The sequence below is a fragment of the Papilio xuthus genome, unplaced genomic scaffold, assembly GCF_000836235.2.
Source record: "Papilio xuthus unplaced genomic scaffold, Pxut_1.1 DF826933.1, whole genome shotgun sequence".
Classification (NCBI taxonomy): Eukaryota; Metazoa; Arthropoda; class Insecta; order Lepidoptera; family Papilionidae; genus Papilio; species Papilio xuthus.
The window spans coordinates 6,732,459-6,746,468 of record NW_013531716.1 but is presented as its reverse complement, the minus strand read 5'-3'; the positions used below and the strand labels follow the sequence as shown (position 1 = coordinate 6,746,468).

At 34.3% G+C, this 14,010-nt stretch overlaps 1 protein-coding gene across 1 annotated transcript in view; it reads right to left on the bottom strand.

The window, feature by feature from the left end:
- The window catches only part of bs (serum response factor blistered), a 29,640-nt gene extending 26,046 nt beyond the window's left edge, over window positions 1-3,594 (bottom strand). Inside the window, exon 1 of the mRNA XM_013317921.1 lies at window positions 3,067-3,594. Coding sequence (XP_013173375.1) covers window positions 3,067-3,468 — 402 coding nt within the window. The 5' untranslated portion in view covers window positions 3,469-3,594. The remainder of the gene's footprint in view (window positions 1-3,066) is intronic.
- Window positions 3,595-14,010: the final 10,416 nt, after the last annotated feature.

The following is a 14,010-nucleotide window of genomic DNA, read 5'->3' as shown; positions in this document are numbered from 1 at the left end:
CATAAATATGTATTTAGTAGGAAAAATTGTCATTTTTGCATTTGAATAAAGTACTAGATAGAGCGTCGGTGGCTCAGGAGTCAAGCACTTGACTTGCACTCTGCAGGTCCTGGGTTCAAATCCCGCCATGTACCAATATGTTTTTCGATTTCCGATTTACATATGTACATTTATCCGACGTTCTTACGGTGAAGGAAAACATCGTGATGCAACCTGCACATATGTGTGAAGAAATTCAAAGATATGTGTGAAGTCAACCAATCCTCACTTGGCCAGCGTGGTTGACTATGGCCTAGTCACCCGTAACTTAGGTTAGTCTCCGAGCCCCTCGGTGGGGACGTATAGTGAGCTGATGATGAATCTATACTGGTTAATTTTAATATCACATAGTTTGTAATTAATAGATCGCACAGGGTTTCGTCAGTTAACAGTGAATCTCTGGTCTAATCAAGTTGGTCACCCCTGAATTTATTTACGCAACATTGTAGACATTATAAGATTTTTTTGATTAAAAGTGAGATATTTGAGTAATTTTTATTATATTTTCAGCTATCTATTTAAAAGAAAATGTCAAATATATAAAAAGGTTCATTCCTATCATGAATTTACTTAGTAAAAGTCCTAAAAACGTATTAAAAATGTTGATAACGATTCAGAATTAATAAAAACATAGCTAGACATAAAGTACATTACAAAATTAAAATCTTAACAATACATTTTATTAATAAAATGCCGTTTATACGTTTTTTTTTCTTTGCAGATATATTAACCAGACAAACCTTGATCCAAAATTTACAATAACGGCAATTTTTCATTATATAAACTACGAACTCGCAAATAGTTATTTCTTTGTACGATTATTGGAGCAAGGTTGAATAGACTAGAAAAAACAGTAATCTTTAGTTTTGTTATCTAAAAACGTCGCAATTGAGTCTTAGGTTAAATTTCCAATTGAAATACAATAAAAATGACTTGTTTGTTTTAAAATGTTAACTATGAAACTCAAGAGTCGCTAAACGGCCCCTGCATCGTCGTCAGCTCATAAATGTCCCCACTGAGAGGCTCGCAGTCTACCCCAAGTTAGGGGTGACTAAGCCATACTCAACCACGCTGACCAACTACGGTCGAATTCACACATATCTTTGAATTTCTTCACAGATATATGAAGGTTGCATGACGTTTTCCTTCACCTATGGACATCGGATAAAATGTATGGAGTCGAACCCTCCGGTCCAGTCAAACACTTAGCATCTGCGCCACCGACGCTTAGTGTATGAGAAATCTACACTAAGGGGTCTGCAGTGACCAATTAACATCTCTGGTTGTATGAGATTTAATGAGAAATCTACACTAAGGGGTCTGCAGTGACCAATTAACATCTCTGGTTGTATGCGATTTAATTGACATTGAATTCCTACTAACTAATCTTTTTTGCAGTTTTTTAAGGCTGAGGAAATACATAGCAATACCAACAAGATAACTATTTTGTTACTCAAATAATTACGTCTAGAACCTAACTTAAGTCGTTGGGAACTTTCTTTGTCTCTTCCATTTTAACCTAACAATTAGAATTATTTATTTACTGTTATTCGAATAATAATTTTCGATAATCATAACTTATTTTTATAAAAACCAATGTATATACAGTATATTAAAACTTCGTAATTAAAAAACCATGCACGGACTGCAAAAGTTTTATCATCGTGTGTTTTATAATTTACGCAAATTACGCGCAAGCCTGCACTTACTTTAATGTCGTTTAAATGAATATTACGTTTTATGTCAAGGCACTTTATACGTGAATACGATACTTAATATTCTTATCTTTATGATTTATTTTATATAAACCTTTACTAATTTAAAGGCATAAAAATTGAGAAAAAGATAAATAACTTGTTTCCTAAATGGACTGCAACTGAACTGTTTTTATAGCTTATTTTATTTTTTTTATTTGATGAATGAATTAGTGAAATTATTATTATGTAATTTTAATAAAATACTTTGTATAATTATAAATTATACGAATATTTTGTAAAGTAAAATATTTGCGTTTCAATATAGCGCGATAAACAGCGCCATCTATTGAACACTTCTGATACTCGTTTTGACAGATACCATGTATGTTGATAATAAAAAATTTACTAATTTCTATTAAAATTATAAAGACAAACACCCAAAATAAATAGGTTACTATATTATTTACACTTAATTAAGTGAAATAAACATAATATAACATCAATTTCGTAATACTTACTGTGTAATAACATAATATCAGCTGACATCTGTCAAAACTTTTATCACAAATGCTCACAAAAACACCGATTTTTCATAAACGACACATTTATTCTTCATTATTCCGTTGAAAAAATAATATATACGGTTAAAAACTATTATTTTCGACGCATTTTAGCAATATTCCATCTCATATTGTGAATAAGCATAACCTCAAAAGTCAACAAAAGAATATGAAACACTTTTATTATATTTCTTCACTGATTTACATGGAAAATGAAGTGCAACCTGCTAATTATATGATGCTAATGGTGAAACCAATGTATTTAATTTATATTCCTTGTAAAAAGTCACTAAAATTATTATCACATAGAACTTTAAAATGTATACTTTTAACATAAAACTGATCTTTTTAAGGCTGAAAGTTCTAAAAGGATAACATGACAAAATCCAAAATTATACAATGTTGATGTTTTTTTACAGCTACTTCAAGGAGAAATTATTTATTCAACCCAAGTGTAGCGACTCTATCCATTCAAACTTAATTTTAATTATTTCTTGACCAGATAATTAAATTTAAAGTAAATTAACTAACAACATATAATATGATGACTTGTAAATACTGTAAAAGCTTGTTGTAAGCTTTTTTGAGCTTTGTTAATTGCATTATTTAATTTTGTTCAAATCACATTGGTTCAAACTAAATTAGCGGCCACATTTCACTTTACAATACAGTCTCAGTATGGTGACAGGCAGACAGACACAAAGTACACTATGGTCACATAGTCCACTTGGCTGATGTATGGAATATTGCCAAAACCGTCTGCAACCCACCTTCTTCATGATGCCTGTCTTCCGCTTGGAGAATGTTGTGTACCGTCGAAGTTTATTATCTATGTACTCCATCTTGATCTTTACACGTCCTTTTGTCTTCTTGCCATTGGATGGGGGAGACTTTTTGGGTTGAAGAGATGCGTAACCATCATCCGCTATGTCGGGCATGGGGCAGTGTTCCAGGCCGAGACTCTGTGATGGCCTCTCGTCGTAGCACTGGTCCGAGGGTCGCTTGACGCCAGCCCGGGGCACTGGGCAGGGCTGCATCCCTGGCCGGAGCCCGCCGCCGCCGAGCGAGCTGGGCGGCCTGCCCGCACCGTACATGTCACCGACGTCTCCGAGGAGTCCCATACCATACGGCGACCCGAAGCGGGGCTCCCGCGCTCCGCCGGGCGCGTCCATTATAACCTCGCAGTACGCCACAGTAACCGTGCGCACACGCGCTATACACACCTCACCGTTCGAACGCCGAACGGAGACTGACCGAAAACGCGAAAGAACCGAGGGCGGGACTGACGACTCGGCCGCTCGGACCGCAACTGACTTCGCGCGACTGCGTCCCGCGCGCCTCGATCGCTATCTGTCTCGCTCTCGCGCGCGGTGTCGCTGCGAACGGCGAGAGGGATGGCCGCGGGAGCGCGACGTAACCCGACACATCCGCAGGGAACCGGGAAGCCGCGAACGTTTCAGTGCCCGAAATCCGTATTAAAATAGAGATTTTATTTTGAGTTTATTTCGTAAATAGAAATAATAGAGACGGAAGCGCAGCGCGGCTGGCGGCGCGGCGCGGTGGGCAGGCCGCCGGCCATATTTAGACTCGAGCCGTGCCAAATATGGCAATGACGGTCAAATGGGGGCCACTGAAATCCCTCCTACTCGCAACTGGCGATTTTCACGTCTAATAATTAAAAACTTTGTCACGTCAGTTATTGTGCGAGTGTACAGCGCACCCGCCAGCACACGCACTCAATCGACCAGTGGCAAAGTGGCAATGCAGATAGCTTTGCTGTGCAAGAACCTGCGCCGCCTTCGTAGCACAGCGACGACAATTTCACAGCATTTTCATCTGTACTTTAAGGAACCTTACATAAATTACAATACACGACAGAAAGCTAAAGAAAAGTGAGTTCAGATTGCAAAGTAAACATGCTGGGAAAACTGCTAGTATTGTGCAAAGTATATTTGAGATTTATAAGCCTTTGTTTCTTTCTTGAAACATTATAATATGTAGGTTGTTATTACTAGGTAGGTATATATAAACCATAAGTTGTACCAACCAACGTAATTTCAAGTAAAATTTGTCAGAAGAATTTCAAAATCAAAACGAGAGAAGTTAGAAATAAAACTGAATAGACTTAATGTAAATTGAATGCATGCAACACATGACCGACTTATCGTTGATTTCTGAGGCCTAAATCTCTGTATAAAACATATCGTCATCCCTGTCAATATCTTTGACAAAACAGAGATAACAATATGTTTTAAACGGAGATTTTAGTCTCAAACCTGTCGGTTATTCACTTTTATTTTCTTAGATTTCCGTAGACCGAGAAGCGATCGTAAACAGAACATTAAATCTGTTTTATTCTTTGGACCTGATGTCAACCATGTTATGTTTTTTCCGTAAGTTCTAAAAGAAACAATCGGTTTGAAAGTGTATAAAGAAATTTAAGCAACCTAAAACTTACTTTCTATTCAGTCTTACTTTATTGAAATTAAATCGATTTAAAGAGTCGGACATAAAGGCGCGCCTGCGGTGTTCCTTAAGATACCCTATCTTTGGAAGATTTCCCCCAACACTAAAAAAGGGGGGCTGTAAAAATCTCGACTAGGGCGCCAGAAATGCCAAAACCGGCCCTGCCTTTTCTTCCAAATTAATTCAAATAATCATCTCAAAAAGAAAGAATATCGCCTTCAGCCGTAATTGTTTCCCAAGCGTTGGTTGTTGGTAGTTCTATAACACGTAATAAAATGTTGAGGCGTCGGCTAATTTTGGTAAATTAATTAAGTTTTATATCGATTTTACGATGTTATTAGCGAAAAACTGCTAGAATTGCCACGACAGCGCCCACAAGCGGTGCGAAATGAACGCAATCGCTTTTCCATTTACAGAAAACTTTATTGCATTTAGTCACAGTTCATTCAACTCAGTTCAGCTTTTATACACGTATATATCGTTTATTTTATCTTAAGTATTTTACTTTAGATTAAGAATCTATGCAATTTTTCAATGGAAATGCTTAGTTAAAGATCCAGCAAATCGTGTACGACGCTCTGTAAGTTGCCTAAAACCTTTTGTACAAGGCAATGTAAATCTTCAAACCTAATATTGTATCCTTGCGTCGCGCGAATCGAACCGAGATGTCCATTCAGTACAGACATAGCGACTACGAGTCACCTGTATAAGCTTCGCCATCTTGAAATTCATGGGTTTTAGTGACTATCTTAAAAAAACAGAGGGCGAGGGCGACTATTTGCGATACGTCACGATACGATTCCTAAAGTCGTCGGCAAAATATGTCAAAATTTGTATGAGATTTGGTGTACTTTAAGCCCGGTACGACTGTGGCACTTTTAACACCATTTTGTCTATGGCGTTACGGAAACTTTCAAATATTCTTCCTCACGTTACGAGTGACTAGGTTTATAGCGAGCTTTAGCGATGAAATAACATAATGTTGGCGACTCGCGCTTTGGGACCTCTATGGGAATGTACATATTGTGTAAAATTTGGTTACTAAAAATCGTATGTGGAGCTTAGTATCGCTTAGACAAACAAATCAAATATATAGGCTGCTCCTAGTGCGAGGATAACTGGAGGACTGGTAAATACGCATAAAACCTACCCCTCTGTACCCATTTTCTATTGTACTATTCAATGTAAACTTAAATTTTTGTGTTATAATTAACTATTTTTCATTTTCATTTTCATATCGCCTTCTGTACAAAGGTCCAGCTATAAGCATTTAACTAAGAAAAACTTAAATGGACGTAACAATATGTATCGAGAAGTATTTTAGAAGCAATCCTTTTTCTTTTCTGTAAGACTTTAATAAATTAATAGAATTTTGCAACTAAATGAATGTTGTTTAAAATTAATTCTACTTTAATGAATCGCAGCAGCCGCATTCCGTAGCGTGTCGTGTGCCCGCAACTTTGACGCAATGCTACCTTTCTACACGTACTTATGTCATAAGCTATGCCTAGCTGTTATCTTACTAATATTATAAATACAAATGTTTAGATGGATAGATGAATAATGGATGTTTGTAAGAAGGTATCTCTGGGACGACTTAGCGGATCACGATAAAATTATGTAGTGAGTGTTTGAAAGAAAATCCGACACTGTGCCGGTGTACAGGCGCAACACTAGCCTTACTAAAATGTCAACGTTTATGTCCCCTCACTAATCTGACACTTTGTAACGAAAGCGCGCCATTCGCGCTAAATGATTCTAACTAAAAATATCTAAAAGTAACAAATAGTCTGGAAGAACACATACTTAAGTTTTTTTTAATGCCGCGCGTACGTAGCCTCGGACAAAACTATAAGTAAATAAATAAATGTAGAGTTGGTTTGTCTGCAAAGGGTAATAAAGGAATCTCAATATAACAGCGACTGCAGTTTTACAATTGGTTGTATTGATACAGTCGCCTACATCATAAATATTGGGGTACAACTTGTTTCTAATATAGTCTAATCATGAAAGAAGTAATAATTGGTTACAGTCAAGAGTACGAGGTATCATTACCGTGAAAAATCAATAAAAATTCATCATCATCATCATCATAATCGGCAACCGGTCTGACATAGCCCGAGATCAAACGCAGAACGCAAGATAGAGCGAACTGGCGGCGCCCTATGGATGCTCTCTGCCCCACTACGAGGATAAAGGACTTTAAGTCACTCAATCATCATAAACCTGTCCTTTTCTCTACGGAGAGCCGGCATTATGTACATACATCCACCCCATACATCTCCTCAGCCGTCATATCTTTTTTTCCTACGCATCATGGCGAGGCCACGGGCACGCTTGCGCTTTCTTCCGCGACCTCGCCTGCGTCAGCTGCCGAAGCGGCTCCCACTATGGGGGAGGGCCTACCTTCAGCCTTAACCGTCATATCTAAATTCACTCCCTTCTTACGCATAACCTCTTTCATACAATACAGCCATACTTTCTCCTGTCCTCCTCTACCTTTGTAGCGGTCCATTCAATCTCATTACTGAAAACTCTAAGAAGAAAATCTAAGAAATAATACCAGTACCACTCATCCTGATGAAGGGCCCCCGATGGGTTCGAAACTAGTCGGTGCCGCCACCGGACGAATATACGTGAGTGTTTAGCCGTGTTTATATATCAGTTTAATAAAAAATCTTGTAATATTTATATATGAAAACAACGCTAGCTTTTGCCTTGATATTAATAACCACGTTACGTAACCGGACATTATAATTCAAAAATCATTTTAATTATTCGATTGTCTTCATTATATTTTTCTAACCAAAGCAAAAGACGTAGCGGCCATAGAGGCAATGGACATCCGGTGCGTTGAACTCACCAATATTTAATTCATAAGCAAAATATGGCGGACTTAACATTATATTATAATTGTTTTGCGTCACCCTCTATCAATATTGTTTAGATACAATCAGATTTCTATAAGATTATTAATATTTAATTAACTGTTTGAACGTGTCATAGAATTTGTTGTGTAAAATTGCGTTGCGTACATCAGCATTAACGTAGCTTTGTCATAAACTAATTTTCAAATAATAAAACTTTTTGGGACTAAATTATAACAATTATATGGAGAACTGATCGCCAACCTTCGTTAGTCGGCGAGGCACCTCAAGAAGAAGAAGATTATAGTATAATTACATCTTGAAAATTTACAATTCGTAAAAATGCATTGTTTGCCTGCGACATGTGATTGGGTTCTCAGTAAAAAAAAACTTAGAGCTAGTTAAGGAATCTTCTTTTCCTCTCCGTATACTGGTGTAGAAATATTGATTAAATTTTTTTTGGTTTTATATCCAGTATTATCCAAACAATTTTTATCAAAGATATCTCGCAAGTTAAACAACCTTTATCTGAGAGAACGCAACGGCGTAAAATCAACGCCGTCACCATTCTATTAGCCGGAAAAGATTCGATCTGTTCGCGAACAATACTCTCCCGCCGCCATATATCCGAGAGAGTTTACTTACGACTGTGCTTTAGTATTGTCGCCCGATATATTTGCTCGGCGTGGCCGCAAATCGCCGGGGCCTTTGCCTCGCCGACAGCGGCCGCATTGTACCCGCGCGGGAGGTGTTAACGTCAGCCACCGCAAATATGTACCAAGATGGCGGACAAGAGCAAAAAGCGCGCGAACATGCGGCCCCGTCGAGATTTATTGGCGCGAAACACCCTAGCAATTTTAATTAGAACGGCCTTTTAATGAATAAAGACATAAAACGTGTAAGTGGATTCCGGCAGATCTTCGTATCGTTATTGTAATTGCATTCCTGAATTTGTCTGATTAGGATCGTTTGCCTTGTCAACCCCGAGATAGCATTTCCACAATTATCACTTTTGGCTAACTAAAATACAAACGACCAGTTAGGATTGCAGACTTTCAATAAGGTAATATTCGTTTTGCTCGCAATTTTTGACCGATGCCTATATGACAGGGGCAGGTCTAAGATATTTGCTATTTCAACATTTGTTACCTTAAAAAAACGCAACCGTAATGTCACCTATGTGTCCGAATAATTTCGTTGTAAAGTTTCGTCGTTGTCTTTTGTTTATTTAACCTTTTTCCCGCCTTATTGCCAGATAATGTTTCAAGGGTATAAAATGAAAACAACGAGTGCAAAGGAATTCGCGCGGCGAACACAGATGCGTGCCTCTCGGCTTACGAGCATCGAATACCGACATGGTACTCCGTTCTTTTTTGAAATAGCAACATCGATGCTTCGAATTATTATAATACCATCAAATTAAAATGAGTTATCGCGTTGCATTGTCTCGCAACAAATTCCAGCGCGTATTATACACGTCCTCAAAAACTAGAACAGAATTTGACATTTAAATGTTCGTGGAAAATCGATTACCATTTTTAAAATGTTTAAATAACGACATCGACACCATACCGTTACCATATTAGAATTACGTTGCTACAATGTAGGTAACTTAACTTAGGGTAGGCTCCGAGCCCCTCGGTGGGGACGTATAGTGAGCTGATGATGAATGTAGGTAAAAAAAACTAATAATTTCAATGACAATGTAACGCTTTTAATTCGCTTACAACTTTTGACTCCATCCTTAGTTCAAATACTTTTCAACAGTGAAAGAGCCCACAAACCCGCAGTAACATTTTTTGAACAAATAAGCCGGTTTGACCCTTGCCAATGACTATCTCTTGTGTGGTCAAGGCGACGAAGACAGGCGCAGAGTGGAAGTAATTCCGCGTTTCCTTTCATCATTCTGCGTGCAAGACGCCCGACTTTACATCCGTACCCCATCCCAATCTTTTCTTACAATGCAAATGTCTATGAGTGTTGGTCACTTCGTTATTTCAGCGAATTCAAGCGACCGTTTGCTCGTTTTGATGAAAAAAAACCCTTCCGAGAAGATCAGAACATATCCAACTTAGGATGAACAGGCGTAATCTATCAAAATTCTTTTGGGACGAAGGTTCACAAATTACATTACATTTTCATTTTAATCAAATATGAATAATAAATATAAAGATAAAATAATAACATAAAACCTACAACTAATTTGCTACTTCTATTACGTCGTCACGTAATACTGGTAAAGGACCAAATTATAGGATACCGATAATTAACTTTTTCCTCTTTGTTTCTGAGAAAGGGTGGAAAGGTTAAGAAAAGGTAGCCTTTTCTTGTTTTTGGAATTCGGTTGAATAAAAACAAATATTACAAATTGATATGTCTCTTTTATTCACAGATTACAAATAAAGTGTACTATTTACACGCTGTACAGAATCGCAACAAATTAAAAAATATTAATCTATTAAGTACTTACACCTACAAAACATTATCTACATACAATATAGAAAAAAAATAAAACATCAACAAATATACATCAATATTTAATGGTTTTTTAACGATTTGCATATCACTTTTTGATTAAATATCTCGTTTCAATTGAACGCTTCATGTATGTAAACAAAGAAACGTCAAATTCTAAACATGGCGGCCATTATGATATTTTGACATTTACTTTTCATTAATATTAAGATTTTTTTTTATAAATATATTGAAGTTATATTTAATACAGACTATTTTACTGGAAATATTGGTATTAACAAGTTGTCAGGTTGTATATTATGAAAGAAAATAGGTTATAAAATAAAACGAGATATTGATAAAAATATGTTACAAAAAGACACGTGCAAATCGTTTAAAAATTACAAAATGAAATCGAGAATTAATACAACAAAATGTTTTTCTTACTATTTACAAATATTACTACGTTTAGAATACATTTATTAACATAAGCAAATTATAAAAAACATAACGTAAATGTCAGCTGTCATCGAGCGAGTTTAGTTGTGTCACCGTCACATTGTAAACGTCGTTACTTCATAATCTCACTAACTAATAACCGGGAAATTGTTCATTACGGATTTTATTTAACTGGAACATGAAAATGTCGAAATCAGTCAAATTATAAACTATAATTTTAAATTTATGTCGCAATAAATTGTTAATTCACTAGTAAAGTTTTAAACTGACGCAATTTACAATCAATCGGTAACATAGATGCACCATAGAGCAATATAGAGGGAAAATATAGTCAGTCGTCAAATCGAAAAGCAGCCTAAAAGTAACCGAATTTATTTATAAATATTATTTTATAAATCTTATTTCAATAAATACAATTTTATGAACAGATACTAAATATTTTGCGTCATTAAAAAAGAGTGACTATGCTCCCAAAAAAAAAAATAAAAATAAAAAAAACATTAATGAAAAATATAGACCGTTTGACAAATCACGAAATTCAAATCAAACCTTTCGTTAATTAATATTAATATATTTAGGCCAATGCGTTAAATTAAATTGATAGTAAAAGATTTTCTACATAGAAAAATTTACATTTAATAGATGATAAACATAAAAAAAGCTTAAATTCAATACTACGGGTGACTACATTTTGTATCTACAGTATTAGACTATCAATATGTATATCGTAAAAAGAAAATTATGTCAGTCTATCATTGATATCGTTGGTAACAATATGATACATCTTACCAATATTCATTTAAATGCATCAAACCATAAATAAATCTTCGAGACTAGTCGACAAGGTCTTTGGCCATGGTTTAAAAAAAAACTTCCACCAATATACATATCTTTATGCATCTTAATTCTATCAAATAAAAAAAAATCTATTAAAATTTACAAACAAATGAGATATAAAGGTAAATATGTACTTATTATTGCCAGTTTGATTAAAATTGCTCGATTTAATTGATTACTTAAAATATAAGGTCGTATAAAAGTAAAAATTGTAATATAGAAAATTCATTAGCGTCCTTCCAAAAGTACGACAAATAGTAAAGAAATAAATATAATTGTATTTAACTTTATTCAATTATAAAAATTAAAAAAAAAACAATATTTTCGCATTGGAATGAAGGCGTTATAAAAAGCGGGAAATGTTATTCAAATTTGACAGTTCACATTATAATTGGAAAAACTCATCTGGCCTGGTGATGGCGGCGTTGAGATCGCAAATATCTAGTCGTTCAAAACACTCAAGGCAAGATAACAAAACGGCAAAATTAGTTTTGACTTTTGCACAATAAGCCAGAAAAGTTTGACGCAATATAAACTAAATTTCATTTGGGTACTAAACAAAATTAATTAAAAGATAATATCTAAGATCTATGGTCGTCATAGAGTGAAGAATGTCATATGAAAATTGACAGTTCCTTTCAAGCCAAAAACTCCCGCCTAAACAATGACATTGTGTACAAAAAATATAACCTCACATATATTTTAAATTCTACAATCTCTATATTAAGTTTTTCTCGTGCGATATCCTTGTAAAATATACATATAATGTATATAATTATTTACCTAGTTTTCCTCCGCAAGCACCGATATGTCGAAATGGACTAAATATTTTCTATACATCTATAGCTTGTTACTAACTTCTTTAGAATATCGTTACGCTCCTAAGGACATTTGACGCATATAATAAATACATTTTAATTAGCATTGAACAAAATAAGTTTTCTTTGATACAGAAAAAAAATTATTTTTTCAAGATTAAAACTTTTCGATATTATTAACGTATTTAAACTAAAAAAAAATTAAAATACAAAACCAGGCATAATTGAGATGACATTTGTCATTTTTTGTTAAAAAAAATATAATAGCTGCAAGTCAAAACACCATCAGAGCACCGGTTGAAAAAAAAAACAAAAATTATTGTTCTAAATACGTTTATAGCGAAGGAATGGCAAGTATCGAGGTAACACAGCTAAATGGCCGCCATTTTTAAAAAGTGCAATTTAATAATGGCACAGATAAAATATAAGCATAAATCATAGATTATCCATTCCCAAAAGAAACGTCAATATTAATTGACTTCCTATTAATATATTGCATATCTCTTTTTTCGCGCACAACCTATTTATTTTTCATAAATATTATATAATCTGTCTGGAATAAACTCATATGATTTATAATTAATAAAAATGGACGTTTAAACGAGACTGTCGTGTAACTTTTATTGTATTCCAATGCTTTGTTTAAAGAAGCAGAGACACTGTCCAAGGAGTTTCAATACTTTCAGTCAGGCCACATAGAAAAGAAAGAAATAATTTATTCTTTTTAAATATGTAAAAAAATTTATTCGTTTGTCTTTTTCTGTTCATATTCAACAATACACGTTTATTTTCGAAAAAAGTGAACTTTATTTTATCTTTCTAAAAGACACAGACTAAAAAAGTCTGTTTAAAAAATAACAACGACAATATTTTTGAGATATATTACGGAGCAAAATACAGCGCAAATTTTAGGTTATAGAGCTATGTTTCAACTTTTTCTTCCTTTCTGAAAACTAACTTGAATTGTCTAATTATATTTTACTCATCATAATTTTTCTTGACACAAAATAATTGTAAATATTTGTACACATTAGTACTTTTTTGTGGACAAAAAACGAATATAATATAAGTAGGTTAATGTTAGGTTATAAAAATATGTTAATATTAAAATTACCGCGGACGAAATGATTACTAAAGCTACCTGTAATACACAAATGTTGCATTCATTTTAAATTACTAATTCACGAATAGATAATCGATACTGTAAAAAATATCGATATTTACATAAACAACAATCGAAATAAAACAATCAATTTAAAAATCTAAATTCCAATTATTAAAGTACTTAATTCATTCAAACAGGAATATTAAAAGATTTTATTGGCATAATTTCATAGATATTTTTAACAATATCGATTCTCTTTCAATAAAAGTAAAAAAAATCATGGCACAGAATTAAAATAAAAAAAGAATAAATATAACATAAACAACCAATATCTTAAACGACACTTTACAATATTAGTGACGTTTGTAACTTATCGATAATTTTAAAAATCGATTCTTTTGACATCGATTAATTAAAAATGCGTTTATATTATCGATTAAGGTATTTAAATAGATAAACAATTTATTCAATGTTGTGTCTAATTGTTCACTCTATGAGTATTTAATATCGTGGTTAAAAATTTGGGGGTTAAAATGGGAAATCCATAGCTGGCAGTTAAATCTACTTTACCCTGGTTTGGGGACGAAACCCTAGTATTCTGTGACCAGCCTTTTCAATTGTTATTGTCCATTCCTCACAAAATACAAAAAAAAACTGTATACGAGTTTATCTTTTAACCTTTTTTCTTTCAGTATTTAAATTAAACTA